Here is a 17,609-nt window from a genome sequence, read left to right as displayed (position 1 = left end):
CTCAAAGACGTGTCAGGTCTCCATCATCAGTGGCTTGTTTTCTCATCCTATTCACTGTGTGCGTCATGTTGGCAAGGTTGTTCTAGGGTTCATTTGAGTATAACTAATAGAGCGCTCATAAGCTACCTGTATCCGGCCTTGGCACAGTAGACTAGTAGTTATTATTGAAAACATACAAAACATAGAAAATTGATATAAGTTCCACAAGCAAAAAGCTCACGTGCACGTGACTTGTGTGACCATGAGAGGTGAGCTGTGTTTTACTGAAACGTTGCTCTAGGTTACAGCTTCCCATGGCATCTGGACCCAGCATGATGAACCCCGTCTGTCTGGTGGAAAGACAGAACAGCCAGATGACAGTAAATCCAAATGCACTGAAGATTCTCGACCAGATATCTCAGCCTGTGGTGGTGGCGGCCTTTGTAGGGCCATATCGGATGGGAATGTCCTACTTGATGAACCGCCTGGTGGGATAGAACCATGGTGAGTGCTGTTCAGGGCTGCTCAGGGCCGTGTGTCTGGTAACAGAGATAATGCAGGTGCTGAGCATTCTCCTCCAGGGTCCAGCTCAGGAAGAGCCTAACCCCTCCCACTGAAGGGGACTTCAAACTCTCACCACAAATTTATAACTTCATCCCCTTCTTTTCATGAAATTTACTCTTTTGTCCATTAACAGAGAATTCCCACACATGTCAAACCAACCACCTCCTTAGTCCTGATCCCATCCACTGCCATCTGCTCAGAGGCTCATCTGCAATCATTATTCTCTTCTTTTCTCCTTCATCACTTTTGTCCTAAACCAAAGGGGCATTTCTAGCAGCACACAAACACTATTCAATATGTACTTTTTTTTTTTAAAGGAATGGAAGGAAGAACGGACAGCAAAATCCCTGCATCCCAAATCTCAGTGGGGCTACTACCCCTTTTTATGGCTTTATTTCACAGGAAAACTTTCATAAATTATACTTTCTTTTTCTCTGTATAGTATTTACTAATATATGAACTAGAACACATACAGAAGAGGGCATAATTATATGTATATATTATATACATAAAATAAAGTCAATAAAGCAAAGGGATTATCTATTGAGTCACTGCTCAGTTCAAGAAATAAAACATCAACAACCCACAGAAGCCCATGTCACGTGCCTCAAACCCTAACTACAGCTAAATGATGTTTTGATTTTTGTGCTGTATTCTTTCATGCTTCCTGTGTAAACATGAGTTTACAATCTACCTATAAGTTTCTGAAATGTAGCTTGGACATGGTATAGGAAGTTACAAGCTGGTATAAATTAGGATCTTGCTTCATAATCTCGCTGAGATGTTTACAAAGTTGATCTAGTTCATCATATGTGTTATAATTATTTTCACTGATTGAAGAGCATGCAGTTGTCAGAGGGCACCACGGTGTATTCACCCACTGGTGCTGATGGGCTTTTGTGTCATGTGCAGCTCTGCTGCTTCATGAATGGTGCTGTCATGAGAGTTCTTGTCTCTGTGTCCTGGTGCCCATGTGCACAGCTTCTTTGTGTGATGTGCCCAGATGTGGACTTGCTGAGTCAAGGAGTCTTTCTGTCTTCAGCCTTTCTAGATGGTATTGAACAAACTTTTAAGCTTATATTCAATGTATATACTTTTTAGAAGTAATTTAGAATTCTTCACATTTTCATGAAATTGGTAAAACACTTTTAAGTTTTGTTGATGTGGTGTGTGTGTAGTCGCATGCTTTTTGCCTCAATACAATTAAATTTGAGCACCTAGTCACACAGTTATTTGTGATTTACATTTCCTATCTCAAGAAGTTGGGGTTTTTCCTACCAAGTTGCCTACTTGTTTCTTATTGATCTGTAGGACCATCTGCCTACATCCTGTTGAGCATTTCTGTCTGAAAGAAACATTCACCATTTCTTTCATAATGTCCTCTTCTGTGGCTATGTGCCTCTCAGGATTAGGGGATAGGACATCAGTTCACTAAACACAAAGGATCTCGGGAATGTCTCATTGTCTCTCTCAGACTCTATGTCTATTTCTCTCTCTCTAGTTTTTTCCATTCTTCTCTCCTTCTTGCTTTGCAATCTCTCATTGGTTTCAAACAAAACTCAAAATCCTTGTCTTTCTTTTAGAGGAACTCTTGACCACGAATCAAGGAGTTTTCCTTCCCAGGCTGAACATAATTTTCTTCTTTTTTTTTTCTTTTGGTGGATTCAAGATTTGAGAACTCTAAGAAAAATATACCAGTCAAGGAGTTTCAACAATGTCTTTTTTATTCTATTTGAGATAATATCTGGCAATAAGGGAGTGATTTCCCTTATGAAGTATATCCCTACACAAGTTATGTTTTAATCACCTGAACTGTGGACCACCACACCAGTCATATCACAGGAAGAGCAACACACACACACACACACACATACACATACACACACACACACACACACATTTATGCCCAATCAAAGAGGGTGAGCTGAAGCAGGTCACCACTGTCTCCTTGTGATGACTTCTGTCTGGTCCTTACCTGTGTTACTGACGGTGATGAGCGCCAGGTACAACTTGTCTTTTCTCCTGGGGAAGGTCAGGTTGCTCTGCATTGATCAGCAAGCAGTCAAGTATGATTATCATGTAGAATAGTGCGTATCATCTCAGGTGTTATAGCCCCTCCGTGCAGAGCACACCATGTGTGGAAACTGAAGGACTGAGCCATTCAGACAGCACTCCCCTCAGTGTGTCATCACATCCATTTCTGTTCTCAGGTGAAGGCAGCATTGGTAGATGACAGATGCTATAAATCTTGGACAAGATATATTACCAGCAGCATGTCAGGCATACACTTCACATATCTCCCTGTGGGTTTAAGGCTTTGCAAAATAGATGAAAAATTCTTTTCTGCTTTCCCTTCTATTATATCCTGAGTCAATGAACAAATAACTCATCGCTTTTCAGGAGAAAACAGAAAGGAGGAAAATCCAGAAATAAAGGGGAAGAAAAAGAATCTAGCAAAGCTGACATATCAGTCCAGGTGCTGGAAAGGCACCGATGATCCACTTAAAGGGTAACTGAGGATGCTTAGTGGCGAGACAGCTACACGAGCACCAGCAAGGAAGAGTGAAATGTTGAAGAAGGTGGAGGCACCCAGGGAGTGGCCAGAGCAACAGCCAGGCAGCCATTGTAACTTCTGCAGCCTGAGGGGAGAGGCAGTGAGTGGAACCAGAATGTGCCAAAGACCAGAGCTACTGGGCGGAACTAAATGAAAGGATATGTGACGAAGAGAGAGGAGCAGAGGCCTTGGGACACTGTGGGTCACCCGGGTGGAAGAAAAGCCAGGCACCTGCTGCTACTTCTCACTGGTTCATCTCCATCAGAAAGTGGAGGAAGGCAGCTCTTCGGTGTCAGATAAAAATAGAAGGGTTAATAGAGTTTACATTAATCTCAGAATGTGACAGTTTGAGCCATTAATGGTAGGAGGTGAACAAGTGACAGGAATTGTTTCTTGAGGTGGTTCTGAAGAGGTACAGATGTTGGATTTGCTGTTCTTGCTGAAATGGAGGAACCTCCCTTTCAGAAAGGCTTTCACGTGCAGGCAGTGGTAGCCAAGGTAAGCTGTGCTCAGCCTGGCCCGTCTGCTGTCACTGCGCACTGATTTCTTCCCTTCCTTTGAAAGTTTCTCTCTGGGCTCCACAGTGAGGTCTGAAACGAAAGGCATCTGGATGTGGTGTGTGCCCCACCCCTCCAAGGAGAGCCACACCCTAGTCCTTCTGGACACCGAGGGCCTGGGTGATGTGGAAAAGTTAAAGAAGAAAATCTTTGCTCTTGATAGTCCACTTATATTTTAAGTTATTTTAGATTTGTTTTGGAGGGAGGCAATTGGATTTTTTTTCCTTTCAATACAGGTACTAGTGATCTCGACCGCAGGCCCCCCTGCATGCTAAGCACATACTCTACCACTGAGCTCTACCCTGCCCTTCCACTTACATTTTATTTCCCATCTCAATTTAAATTTGATGATATATTCCTATATACTGCAAACCCAATGTTGAATAATGAGGCTAAATTCTCATCCCTTGAATATATTCTTTAATAGATTAAGTATTTTGAGAATTATTGAGAGATACTACTTTTTACACTGTGGTCAAAGATCCAATTAAGCAAAGACTTACTGGGCATCAGAATTCCAGGGCTTTGTGTTCAGTGCCACAGACATAGCCGTGAGTGAGGTCTGGACCCAGGGCTTTATTGGGGAGATAAGAAATATACAGAATTATCAGTACAGGGAACCATGGGTACCAAAATTGAGAACCTATACCTGCTCCTCAGGTTTGGGTACACAGACTGCTGGAAGGTGTAACCCATGCGACCAAGGAAATCTAAAATTTAAGATGTGTGTGGCTAAAGGGTTTACAGGAAGAACTCTGGAAAATAGGGTTTCAGTGAAATACGCTATTTCAATTATCTCCAGAAAAGGTTCAGCCACATCAAGGTCATTCGTGAAAATTTTAGTCCAAGCATTTGGGCTGTGAGGAGAGATTCATCAATGACGTCTATAAACAGTGTGCTCGGACCCCCAAAAACACTTGACATGGGGTAATTGTAGAAGTTCTGGTTTTACAGTCCTGCTTGCAGTCATCTTTTCCCCTTTATATTAGTCTGGGTCTATGTCAAATTTAGTGGCCATGAACCGTTAGCTTTCATTAATGCAGAAAAGAGCTGTGATATGAATTCAGACATTCTGAATTTAAACATTCAGTTTTAAATATTCAAGACTCACCTCGTTGTCAACCAAAAATGATTTACAGTTCCTAATAGTCCGTAGTTTGCATAACCTTCTTATTCTTACCTCATTGCATTTGTCAAGGAACCAGAACATAGCAAATTGTAAACTGATAGCAAACGAACACCTGCTGCCCTCACTACATGTCGTGATAGGATCTGACTCCCTTCCAAGGCCACTCAGGACTTGCTCTCATCTCGTTTTCAGCCTCAACATCTCCTAGCACCACCATGAGCACCATTTCAGACAAATAAATTAGCCCTGTGATTCCTCTGTGGGATTGCAGTTCCTGGCAGTACTGATTCACTTTTCCCAGTCCTTCCATCTGCACCTGCCCTTTCTCTCCACAAACCCACGTCCTGTCAGTTCTATAAAGCCCAGTTATTTTCATCTGAATGCCATCCCATCTCTGACAGACATAAGGACTTCTGGCTCTGAATTCAGAGTACATTTCTTTGGTCTTTATTTTATTTTATTTTTTTCATTCCATCTTTGTCATTCACATGAGTATATGTGGATCCACTCCAGGCAGTTTATCATCTTGGATACATTTATACGTTTGCACATGTATCGGCCCCTCTAGAAAGCCATGTCACTGGTGCTAGGGAGTGTATTGTGGAGCTTTATAGCAACACAAGCAAATGCAGTATCTGGTGTTTTCTAGACACACAATGAACAGCTGATGAGTTTAGGTAAGTGGCATTTGTGTCCCTAATGCAGCCCATAATCAAGAGAAATTGGCAAAACCAACATTGTTCCCTTATTGCTTTGATTCTATGTGCCAGGCAGTGTATTAAACACGTGACAGACATTTACGGTGTCATTCCGTTCTGCTAAAAGCTAATGCAACTGAGGCCCTGAGAGGGGAACACATCATCATAAGAAAGGTTTGGGTTTAGCATTGTTTTGAAGTTTATGTCATTTGCCGTCATGTTGAGTTACGGTACAGCTGACAGAAAATGACCAAGCGAATGAGAGAATGAGGTGTGGGGACCCCACTGCTTTCTAGGATGACTCCAAGAGCGATTTGTGGACCTTCACACTGGCCGTGCTTCTGAGCAGCTGCTTTGTTTACAACAGCATGAGCACCATCAACCACCAGGCCCTGGAGTAGCTGCAGTATCCTTCCCAGATCGGAAGCCCTGGGTCCAGTTCACTGAGTTGGTGGAAATGGCCACTGAGGCTGCTTCACCTTTCCCATGACTCCGTTCTCATGGCTGAGGACAAGGGGAAATGGGGCAGAGAGGAATGCTGATAAAACTTGTTTTGTGGAGCAATCTGGAAATTGTGTTGCGGGGCACCTCTCATTCCTTAGCTAAGATCCCAGCTATGTGACCGAACTCAATAATCTGATCAGGACAAAATCCCCATGCAGCTCTGATGATGGAGAGGACTCAGCTGATTTTGTGAGTTTCTTTCCAGACTTCGTGTGGACTGTGCGAGATTTCATGCTGGAGCTGGAGTTTGATGGACACCCCATTACTGAAGATGAGTACCTGGAGAATGCCTTGAGGTTGATTCCAGGTATCAGAGCCTGGCCAGGCTGCTGGGGGGGTCAGGAGGTCATGGGGTGTGCAGAGCCCTGCCACCCAGCATGTGACCTCAGTCTTTATTTGAGATTGGACTTGTGCTGGGTGAATGACAAATGTCATGGCTCCAGTCATTATTCTTGTGGAAAAACCCCAGTGGTCAGAGTTTAAGTTCACAGAGGAAATTTAGAAACCAGTGTTAGACCAAATGATTTCAGGAAACTTGATGCCGTGAAAAACCGAGGCTCACACATTTATGTTCCATATGAAGTGCTTCTCCTTTCCTGTGCAAAATAGCTCATCAATACCGAAATTGGTAAATACAGAATCACAAGGTAAACACAAGAACTAATCTTTGAATTAACCTTTGCCCTGTATATTGTACTTGCCCATGTAGCCACATCCCTCATAGACAGGCTGTTTGTACACTGAAAAGTTCAGAAAGAGCATAGCCATGTTCTTCCAGGAAGACTGTCCAATGTCTTTTTTCCTATTTCTCATAACATCACACTTCATTCTAGTGCCTTGCCCGACACGTGATATAATAAATTAATTTCTCAACTTATATTTAACAGAGAGGATAATGGTGGTACCCAAAAGCAATAAGCATTTGGTGTATTTAATCATTTATTCATCCTTTCAATAAACATTTATTGAACTGCTGTCATATGCCCAGACATGCTCTGTATAATAATGTCACATCCAATATAAAATAATGCAGAGGACTGCTGAGGTCTAAGCTTCACGTAAGCTAGTCTCACCATGAGAGGGTGTACACTGAAGCCATTTCCAAGTATATTTACACCATGTGTATTTTTTGACTCTGATTTTATAAAGCTGTTCATTTACTGTCCTGAGTATTATCTGCTCTCCACATGTGATCTTCCCAGCAAGGTCATATATATCCTGACCATGATGTTAATTTACCGCCCACATTTCCTCTCTGTCTCAGGGTCTGTCATGTCAGATATACATTTCTGACAAGTTTTGTATTAATGTATCTTTGTAGAAAATTCTAATAACGAGTTGTTCCGCTGCACATCATGCAAGAACTAAGGAAAATAATCATAAGTTTTTTCATTTGGAACAGATCCTCTCCTTGTTCAGAAGTACTTCTTACACTCTTAGCTCTGTACCAAAAACAAGACAAAAGAAAATTAAAAACAGGGAGGGAGGTTTCCATGCCCAGGGTAGATTAGCATAAGTTCAATTTGCATGATTCAATAAAAGGAGATTTACAGGCAGGGGAGCCACAGGGATGCAAATCTCCCTGGAAATGAAAGTCCTCACCCCCTGACCTGAAGGCTGTTCCTTCAGTGTTTGCTCTTTCTCCACTTCTGCAGGCAAGGATCCCCAAGTCCAACATTCCAACATGCCCAGAGAGATGATCAGGAGTTTCTTTCCAAAACGGAAATGCTTTGTCTTTGACTGGCCTGTCACCTCCAGAAAACTATTAGTCCATATGGAGGATGTGCCAGATGACCAACTGGATGAGAGTTTTCAGATGCAGTGCAAAGATTTCTGTACCTATGTCTTCACCCATGCAAAATCCAAGACCCTAGAGGAGGGAGTCACGGTCACTGGGGGAGGTGAGTCTTTCATTGCAGCCTCTCCCTCCGTGGGTCAGGGTGTGTGATGGAGCTGTGAGCGCACTGTGGGTTTGTCAGCAATTGTGTTTCCTTCTGTATGTAATGTGGGAAAGTAGATGTTCATGCCACACACTGAAATGCATGCTTCTTCACTAAAATTTTCCTACATAAATGTTGTTGAAGCCTGTCAACTCTCATAATATTATTACAGTAATAGTATAAGGACAGGCATCTGTAAAGTTAGGAAAAATGCACATTGATGAGATGTCTGATGGGATAAGTGTTGGAAGTAGTGATACACAAGATGTTCTGTGAATTTGCATGAATGAGGAAACAAATACCATTTCATGAACCATGTAGACTCACTGAGTGAGAGAGAGATGCATACTCAGTCTCATGTCCAGTGCTGGCTTCATGCATGTGCCCCTGGGCAGTCACACGGGGCCCTGTTCTGAGATGGGCCCTGCTTGGTTTAGTATTTCTACCACTGTCCTGAAATTCTTGATGACACTTTTACATGGGGATCACACTTTCATTACAAATAGCGCCCACAAACTGTGTACATTATGTATGTGTTTAATTAGTTTTATTTATTCTACTAAACTGGGAAAGGATGTTCTTCGAGACCCTTGAATATATTGTTTGAGATCTTTCACCTAATATTATAATGTGATGCATTTGAGAATCATAAGTTGGAGTGAGTAGGAGACACAGTGATGTTATTATAAAGAAGAGGATTCATGGAAGAAAGAGAAGGAGGAGACAAGGCTGAAGACAAGATGAAGATGAGAAGAAAGTGAAAGAAAAATATATTCATTCAAAGCCTAGTGATTTTTAGAATGCAGACTTCTAAAGTTAAAAAAAATCCCAAAGAATAAACCAGTAAGAACTGTCTCTGCTGCACTAAATATCCTGTGTCCCTCAGGGCTTGGGATGTTGGTGGTGGCCTATGTGGACACCATCAACAGTGGGGCAGTTCCTTGTTTGGAGGATGCAGTGATGACTCTGGCGGAGCGTGAGAACTCAGCGGCCATGGAGAAGGCAGCCACCAACTACTGTGAGCAGATGGCCCAGTGCATGTCCCTCCCCATGGACACGCTGCAGGGGTTGCTGGAGGTGCACACGGCCTGCAAGAGGGAAGCCATCGCTGTCTTCATGAGGCACTCCTTCAAGGATGACAAGCGGGAGTTCCAGAAGAAGCTTGTGGTAACGTACTTTAGAAGGTCTCCTTCCTGAGTCTGTTCTTCTGAAATAATCCCAGACTCCCTCTTTTGTCCCCATGGCTCATGTTCTACTCATCATAACATTAGTTTAGATTCTTATGACTGACAAGATCTGTTGGCTACAGCCCATCATTTTTTCTAAAAGATGGGCTTTTATTTTGGACTGTGAAACATGAATTCCCCTCTGCTTAGCAGTGTAAACCAACACATATTTAGTGGTTTCCGTTTCTTCAGGTCAACTCCCAGCCCAGGGCACATGGGTGTTTTTCTCAGTGCACTGTGGCTGGAGACGAGGGCTTGGTCCTCACATGGAGGCTGCGGGGAACAACCCTTCATCTTCAACCCAGCCATGGTGCATTGCAGCCATCTCTTTTCTGATCTCTCTGACTTCCTCTTCTGCTACCAACTGGGAGAAAACATCTTTGAAAGGGCCTGTGATTAGGTAATGTCCACTCAGGTAATCTCCATTTCATACAGTCAGCCTGTGCCGTGTAACATAATTTAAACACGGGATGAGTGTTCATTGTATTCACAAGTCTCGGGACTCTGCAGAGTGTGGACACCAGTGGGGACAATACTTGGAGATCACAATTCTCCTTGCCATAGTCACCTTTACTGAAAGTTTGACTTTTGACCATCCTACAAGTTACAATTATCTTAGTTCACATAGGGCAAAGCCTGCTCAATTGTAATTTATCACTATATGCAAAAAAGCCTGTTCCTATATTTTCACACACACAAATCCTCAATGAAAAAATAATCCATGAAGAGTTCAGATCTCTGGTTAGTTTGTGGTTAATTCATTAATAGGCAAGTGACTTGCTAAGTATATATTTTAATCCATAGCTCCCAAGTTTTCAGAAGAAACTCTACTTTAACTCATAATGAATATTTCATTTTTGTTGTGGGTGAATGGCTGACTGTTAGTCCTACTACAGTTAAGGGAATCATGGACATCACAATGCCAAATCGATCATTTCACAGGTGTGGAGTCTGAGCCCAGAGGGGTTCAGAGACTTCCCACAAGGCACACAGAGAGCTGGTCAGAAATGGGGCTACAACTAGTTTCCTGACTCCATGTGTATTATTCTGTGTCTAATGTGCCCAGATGCTGTCAGACTGCTTCTTCTAAAGGAATGCAGTTGGAGTTTCCTTTCTAACGGGTTCTTTTTATCGGATTTCCCCACATTTCCCTGGCAGGTCACCATCCAAAAAAAGGAAGAAATCTTGGTGCAGAATGAAGAGGTCTCTGTCAAATACTGTCAGGCTGAGCTTCAGAAGCTTTCAGAGCCCTTGATGGAAGGTTTTAAGGAAGGAACTTTCTTTGCTCCTGGAGGACACAAGCTCTACTTAGAAACAAGGGACAAGCTGGAACAGGGCTATATGCTGGTGCCTGGGAGAGGGGTCAAGGTGAGGAGTAATGGGGTGGGAAAAGAATGGCAGATTGGAGTCAGAGGTTCTGTTCTGATTCATGTGGTTTCCATGTCCTGCCTTGTGCAGAGGCCACTATCTGGTGCTTTGGACCAGGTCACCAGGAGGCTGACTGTGGAGCCCTGGGGGATTTTAGTATAGGTTTGCTGGTGAGGGAAGTAAGGCTCCAGAAGACCCTGGGATGTTGGCCACCCACTGGTGGGGGAGGCCAGGTCCCAGGGCTAATGCCAGCCAACCCAGAGGACAAAACCAGGTCCCAGATGTGGCTGCAGGACCCATTGGTCCCAGAGCATGCGTTGGGCCACTGTTGGTTAGATCCCATTCCTGACACATTTTGTTGCTGAGTCTGGGGTGTCCTGAAGCTTATGTTGACCTGCTCATTGGGCAGAGCCTGAGCCTAGTGTTCTGGCAGAATCGGGCCTGCTGGTGGGGGGCTGGGTCTGCAGGGTAAAAGACTGAGGCTTTGTTGTGGCTGGTGTCTTCCCAAAATTGGGTGGAGCTGGTCCAGGGTTCTCTGGCTGTAGGGCAGTGCCCTGGGTGCTTCAGGTGAAGTCCTGTACACTGGTGTGAGGGGCTTGGTCAGGATCCCGTGTAGAGGTGGCTGTGGGCTCAGGAGGCCCTAAGGTAGCCTGTCTGCTGATGGGTGGGGCTGTGTCCATGCTGAGCTAGGTGCTTGCCCTCAGGCATCCCAGCACTGTCACCTGCAGACCATTGGGTCAGGGTGGTGCTGGATCTTGGGGCTAAAATGCTGGAGAGAAAATTCCAAAATGGTGATTGCCAGCAAGATGTCCACAAGGTAGAAGGAGCTCCCCAAAGGGGGCCACCAGTGTCCCTGTCCCTGGGTGAGCTGCAGGTGCCCTATGCCTCTCTGGGACACTCTCCAGAATCTGAAAGTAGATCTGATCCTGGCTCCTCAAATTACCGCTTCTGCCCTTGGTCCTGGGTCCTAGGCCCTGGGTCCCAGTCCCTGGGTCCCGGATCCCTGGTCCAGGCCCGTTTGAGGTTCTGTGTGTGCCCTTTAAGGGTAGAGTCTTGGGGGAAGGATACAGCTCAAGGGGAAGAGGACAGAGCTCAAGCGGTGGAGCACATGCTTAGACTTCACAAGTTCCTGAGTTCGATCCCCAGTACCACCTTGAAAGCTAAATAAATAAGTAAACCCAGTGACACCCCTCAAAAATAAATAAATAATTAAAGCATTTTAAAAAACCTGTTACCAATCAAAACAAAAGCAATGTACAAGCAAACAAAAGAGAGCAGTCCTTATTTCCATTATCCTTCTGGGACTCCTGGAAGTGAGCCCCACTGGCCTTCCCTCTGTGATTCTCCTTGGGCTAGACCTCTTATTGGGGATCCCAGTTGAGGTTTAGACCCCTCGCTCCTCTGGGAGAAAGTCTGCAGGTCTCATTATTCTCCCAGTTGTGAATAATCCACCCAGGGGAAGGATTTGTCTACATTGAAGCTCCACACCTCTTACCTACAACCTTGTGTTTCCTTCTTTGTGCTTTCAGTTGTATGAGATATTTTCTGATAGGTTCTGGTCTTTTTGTGGATGGTTGTTCTGCAAATAGTTGTGTTTTGATTGGCCTGTGAGAGGAGGTGATCTCAGGTTCTTTCTGCTTTGCTAAGTTGCCTAGACAATCAATGTAGGAATCAGAACAATGATGTTGGTACCGCTGTCATCCTTATTATCAAATTGAGAAAATGATGCATGAAAATGTAATCTGCCTGCGATCACATCGCCCTCAAGTGGTAGAGCTGGTGGGGCAGCTGCATGTACTCAGCAGCCATTCAGAGCTCAGAATAAATCTCAGGAAAGCTTCCTGGAAGAGGAGACAGAATGTACAAGTTGAAGTTAAAAAAAATGGGATTATAATAAAGAAAGATTAGATGAGCATTATTCAGAAGGAAAATGAGGGCAGGTGCTGTGGTTGCAGACAATGGAGGATGGTTGTAGAGCTGCACATGATCCTGACATCTGTGACACTGTGGGATCCTTTGAAAGATGAAGATTTCACGGGGTCCGATCTGTAGTTTTACTGAACTAAAATTTCCCCTGCAATAGACTAGATCTTGGCTGCCTGACAAATCCTTGCTTCTTGCTGCTTCCTCAGGCAAATGAGGTCCTTCACAGCTTCCTGCAGTCCCAAGCAGGAGTGGAGGAAGCCATCCTGCAAGCAGACAAAGCCCTCACTGATGGGGAGAATGCCATGGCCGATACGGGGCAGGGATGAGCCCACAGACGGGAATGTGGTTCCTGTGATGCTCTTTGGTGTGACAGAAAACATGTCCTAACACCAGGTACTTCTTTTCCTTCTGTGGGAGCTCTCTTATATGTCTGAAGGCAACTCCGGGAGGTTGGAATTCATGTACCTCTGATCAGTGCCTTTCCATCCCATGCTGAACATGTCTTCCTGATTTGGATAGAAGGCGTGTTCCGATTCCCTCCTGCCATTTTAAAGTCTCTTTAGTGGCTGAGCTCAGGAGGGTACAGTTCTGCATAACTGATATTTCTTCCTTCTTGAAAATTGCTATGAAATATTTGAACGTGCCCAGAAGGAGGCTGCTGAAAGGGAGCAAGAATTGCTAAAGGAGAAACTGAATGAGCAACAGCAAAAACTGGAGATGCAGGAGCGAAGCATGAAGGAGAATATAGCGCAGCTGGAAGAGAAGATGGATAGGGAGAGAGAAGACCTTCTGAGACAGCAGGAGAGGGTGTTGGAGCACAAGCTGAAGGTAGGTCTGGAGGGGCGTGGGAAGCACCTGATGGATGATACCCCAACTCCTTAGGAAGAAAGGAGCATAAATTCTACCTAAAGTCAAATCCCAGAGGGAAATCCATTGTAACATCAAAGAGATGTTGGGCAAGCCGGAGGCTTATATCTGTAAGACTCAGCACTTCCTGTAGTCTTAGGTTTCACAGGGTCCAAATTACATGACCTGGGTTCCTAGGCTGCTATTTGTGGTGACTATAGGGTCTCACTTGCCCCCAAGTGAACAGGACTTCAGCCCTGTAGTTCTTAGGACTTTCAGTACAACCATCAGAGGTGTGAAATAGACCTGCTCCTGAAAGTACCAGATTGTGCCTTGTTGGAAGGGCTGGAGGCTGAAAGCTCTACAATTTGCAGCCTTTGTTTCCAGATCCACCTGACTTATATTACACAGCTTGAGTCAATGCATTCTTTGTCCCAAACTGGTCTTCGGTGGCCAGTGTTCCAAAGAGAGTTAACAGTTGCCATTATCTGTGACATACGTGTGGTCGTCTTACCCCTGGGCAATAGGAAGTAACTGCAATTCACCTACATTCCCTCCCGAAGTGCATTCTTAGGCTTGGAGCACATGACTGAGACAGTTCTCAGGCCTGACATGGGCCCAACCCTCCCCACCCAGTGACATGGTGTTGAGGGATCGTGGGAAGCTGTAAACCCTGCCCTGGTCCAAACGTTTGCAAATATTGGCCAAACATCAGAAAATATCTCAGGGACTGAGAAACAGACACACGTGCTTTGCTGCCGCAGCTGTTAGACACACAACGCTGACACCTGTGTGTTTTCAAGTGGGTGTTTTCTCTCCTTTTCACAGATGCAAAGAGAACTACTTAGAGATGGATTTAAAAAGAAAGCTAAGACATTAATTACTCAAATAAATAAACTAAATAAAAGAAAACATTGGAAGAACCAGAAACAAGTCGACAGTGGCCCGTGTTGCAGCGAGCTTTGCATTATTTACCGTGTTCCTGGGCATTAAAATGTAGCTGGTTTCAGGCTGAAAATGCTCAGTGAGACTTCTAAAAGGTCTTAGAATTCCTCTTAAGTATATTTTGGAAAATTTCTTATGTTTGAATAGAGTAACAGTGTAGCTCATTTAAAATATATTTGTCATGGTAGTTTTGTTCAAGGAAAATTTAAACACAAAAAATGATTACCAAAGAGGTACCGAAGTGATTACCAGGGCTTGGTGTCAAAAAGAACAAAAAAATGGATTGAATTAGTTAATTTGAAGACATCTAAAAGAAGCTGTAAGACAATGATGAATTATAGAAAAGCTTTAAGAAAAGCAAAACAACAATCACTAAGAGGACGTACGTTCACTGTCAGTGATACCAGCATGGAGGTCACCTCTTTAAACTATAACAAGCCCTTATGACTCAGTGAGGAGAGAGCGACAAACACATTTTTTAAAATCAGCCAAAATATGTGAAGAGAGTAAAAGTGTTTAATTTCACTGACTCTCTGTGCAGAAGAGATGAAAAATATTATACTGTACAGCACAGGGAAACAGATACATGACCTTGTGGTACCTCACAGCGAAAAAAAAAGTAACCATGAATATATGTATGCCTTGTATAACTGAGAAATTGTGCTCTACACTGGAATTTGACACAAAATTCAAAATGATTATAACTCAATAAAAAGAATGTTAAAAAAAAAAAAAACCTTCACTCACTCTAAAATATGCACAAAGTAAAATTACCGAGTACATGTGTCAGCTCTCAGATGGGCCAGAAATTCTTGGTTTGCCATGACACTGGCGGGCAAGGGTTCCAGGAATCCAGTGGTGTTTGATCTCCACCAGGGAGAATGCCAACAGTGCCAATGTACATCCAACTTTTAAATACAAATACTGTTAATCCAGCAAGACAGCATTTGGGAATTCATTTTATAGATTTTTTGACCTAAATTGAAACTGGCATATGTAGTAGTCTGTTTGTTGCAAGACTGTTGAAATTCCACAAGACTAGAAACAACTTTCAATTGTTGTCACATACTGGGGAGGTCAGTCCCCAGACACATGTACAAATGACTACTCGGCACTCACTGAAATGAAAGAGGAGCTTGATTTGTGCTAACATGGGGAATATCCAAGGTGTATCTTTCATAAGTAGAAAAAATAAATATGCAGGAAGCGTGTGTAGTTGTAGTACTGACTTTGTAAAAAAATAAATATATGCACATGATATCATGAATCTCCAGAAAATATAAGAGAACCTGGTACCCATGAGCTGACGTCTCCTGGGATGTTGGCTAACGTGGTCCCTAAACACCAACCCCACATTCATAAAGATGATGATTTCAAAAGGAAATTACTCTTTAAGATCACTGAATATTTTAGGAATTCTTCCTAGTTGTCTAGGGATTAAGACCCCTGTGGTTAGAATCAAATGCTTGTAATTCCACAACTGCACATAAATCTGACTCTGGGAGTTGGCTCACAGAACACAGACATCACTAAGCACCCCAGCTTCCTCACTCACTACCCGTTATGTGTTAGTATCTGTTCCTCCCTCCAGTCTCCTGTTTGCTGATGTCCTGAGCCTGGATAAGGCGTCCCCCTCCATGCTGCATATTGTTGGCAAATGGCTGTGTTTTCTTCTGAATAGTATTCTGTTATTTAGATATATGTATGCCACATTTTTTTATCCATTTGCTTATCAATGGACATTTAGGTTGCTTCCATATTTGGCTAATGTGAGTAATGCTGCAGTGAACCTGAGAGTGCAGATATCTGTTAGGGATTCAGATTTGAGTTCCTTTGCCCATATACCCAGAAGTGGGATTGCCAGATTATACAATAGTTCTACTTTTAATTTTTTGAGGAATCTCCGTATTGTTTTCCGTAATAGGTATAAGCAATTTACATTCCCACCAACAGTGTTCAAGGGTTCCATTTCCTCCACATCCTTACAAACGGTAGTATCTTGTTATGTTTCTTCATTTTGTTTGTTTGTTTGTTTGTTTGCTTGTTCGCTTATAATAGCCATCCTTATAAATATGAGGTGATAGCACATTGGGTTTTTTCCACATTGTGATTTGATTTGCATTTCCTTATTGACTAAGGATGTTGAGCACCTTTTCATATACCCATTGGCCAGTTGTTTGTCTTTTTTGGAGAAATGTCTATTCAGTTCCTTTTCTCATTTCTTGAAATCAGATTGGTGCTTTGCTATTGAGTTTTAGGAGTTTTATATGTATTTTGGTTATTAACACACTATCAGGTATATGGTTTGCAAATATGCTTCTTTCCATTCCAGAGGTTGATGGCCTTTCACTTTGATGATCATTTGCTTTGCTGTGCAAAGACCTTTTAGTTCAATGGAATCAAATTTATCTATTTTTGCTTTTTTGCCTGTGCTTTCGGTGTCATAGTAGGGAACGCATGACAAGTTTTTTTTTTGTTTTTTCTTTTGGTCAAGGAATTTTATCCTATGTTTTCTTCTATGAGTTCTATGGTTTCTGGTCTTACATTTAAGTTTTTAATCTATTTTGAGTTAAATTTTTGTATATAGTGTAAGATAAGAGTCTACTTTCATTCTTTTGTATGTGGATATCTGGTTTCCCCCAAACTATTAAAGAGACTATTGTTTCCCCATTTGTGTATTTTTGGTGTTCCTGTCAAAGGTTAGTTGGCCTTATATGTGTAGATTTATTTTGAGCTCTCTATTCTGTTCTACTGGTCCACGTATTGGTTTTTATGCCAATTCCATACTGTTTTGATTAATATAGCTTTATGATATAGGTTAAGATTAGGAAGTGTGATACCTTAGGCTTTGTTCTCTTTCAAGAGCGTATTTGGGATGTTTGTGGTTCCATTTGGATTTTAGAATTGTTTTTCCATATCTGAAAAAGGCCACTGGAAGTTTAAAAGAGATATCATTGACTCTATAGATCACTTTAGATAGTACACACATTTCAACAGTATTGTACCAATCTATAAACATGAATGTCTTTCCATTTATTTATGTCTGTTTAATTTTTGTCATCAGTGATTTACAGTTTTCAGTGTAGAAGTATTTTGCCTTCTTGGTTAAGTTTTTTCTAAATATTTTATTCTTTTTGATGCTGTAATAAATTAGGTTGTTTCTGTAATTTCATTTTTGCATAGTTTGGTGTATAGAAACTCAACTGATTTATAAATATGGATTTTGTGTCATGGAATTTTACTGAATTTGTTTATTAGTCTCAATAGGTTTTTGTGTGTTGGTGTGTGTTGGCATGTGTGTGTGTTTGTGTGTGTGTGTGTAGTCATTAGAGTCTTCTACATATAAGGTCTTGTCATTTGCAAACAGAGGTAA

At 42.6% G+C, this 17,609-nt stretch overlaps 1 protein-coding gene across 1 annotated transcript; it reads left to right on the top strand.

Annotated features, from left to right (window-relative positions):
* The first annotated feature begins 311 nt into the window (after window positions 1–311).
* Window positions 312–13,327, top strand: LOC102522718 (guanylate-binding protein 4). The gene is made up of 8 exons (XM_032494661.1): window positions 312–467; window positions 5,778–5,878; window positions 6,144–6,292; window positions 7,641–7,886; window positions 8,812–9,092; window positions 10,310–10,519; window positions 12,652–12,750; window positions 13,094–13,327. The coding sequence occupies exons 1-8, from the start codon at window positions 312–314 to the stop codon at window positions 13,325–13,327; spliced, it is 1,476 nt and encodes a 491-aa protein (XP_032350552.1).
* Window positions 13,328–17,609: the final 4,282 nt, after the last annotated feature.

This window comes from Camelus ferus, chromosome 13 (genome assembly GCF_009834535.1).
Source record: "Camelus ferus isolate YT-003-E chromosome 13, BCGSAC_Cfer_1.0, whole genome shotgun sequence".
Lineage (NCBI taxonomy): Eukaryota > Metazoa > Chordata > Mammalia > Artiodactyla > Camelidae > Camelus > Camelus ferus.
This window is presented reverse-complemented; position numbering and strand designations above follow the sequence as displayed.

Bases quoted from the DNA above. Each gene is read 5' to 3' on its own strand.
- LOC102522718 (XM_032494661.1), top strand. From the start codon at position 312: ATGATGAACCCCGTCTGTCTGGTGGAAAGACAGAACAGCCAGATGACA. The intron at 468-5,777 runs GTGGGATAGAAC...ACTGCTTTCTAG, and splicing joins CCTACTTGATGAACCGCCTG to GATGACTCCAAGAGCGATTT. The intron at 10,520-12,651 runs GTGAGGAGTAAT...CTGCTTCCTCAG, and splicing joins TGCCTGGGAGAGGGGTCAAG to GCAAATGAGGTCCTTCACAG.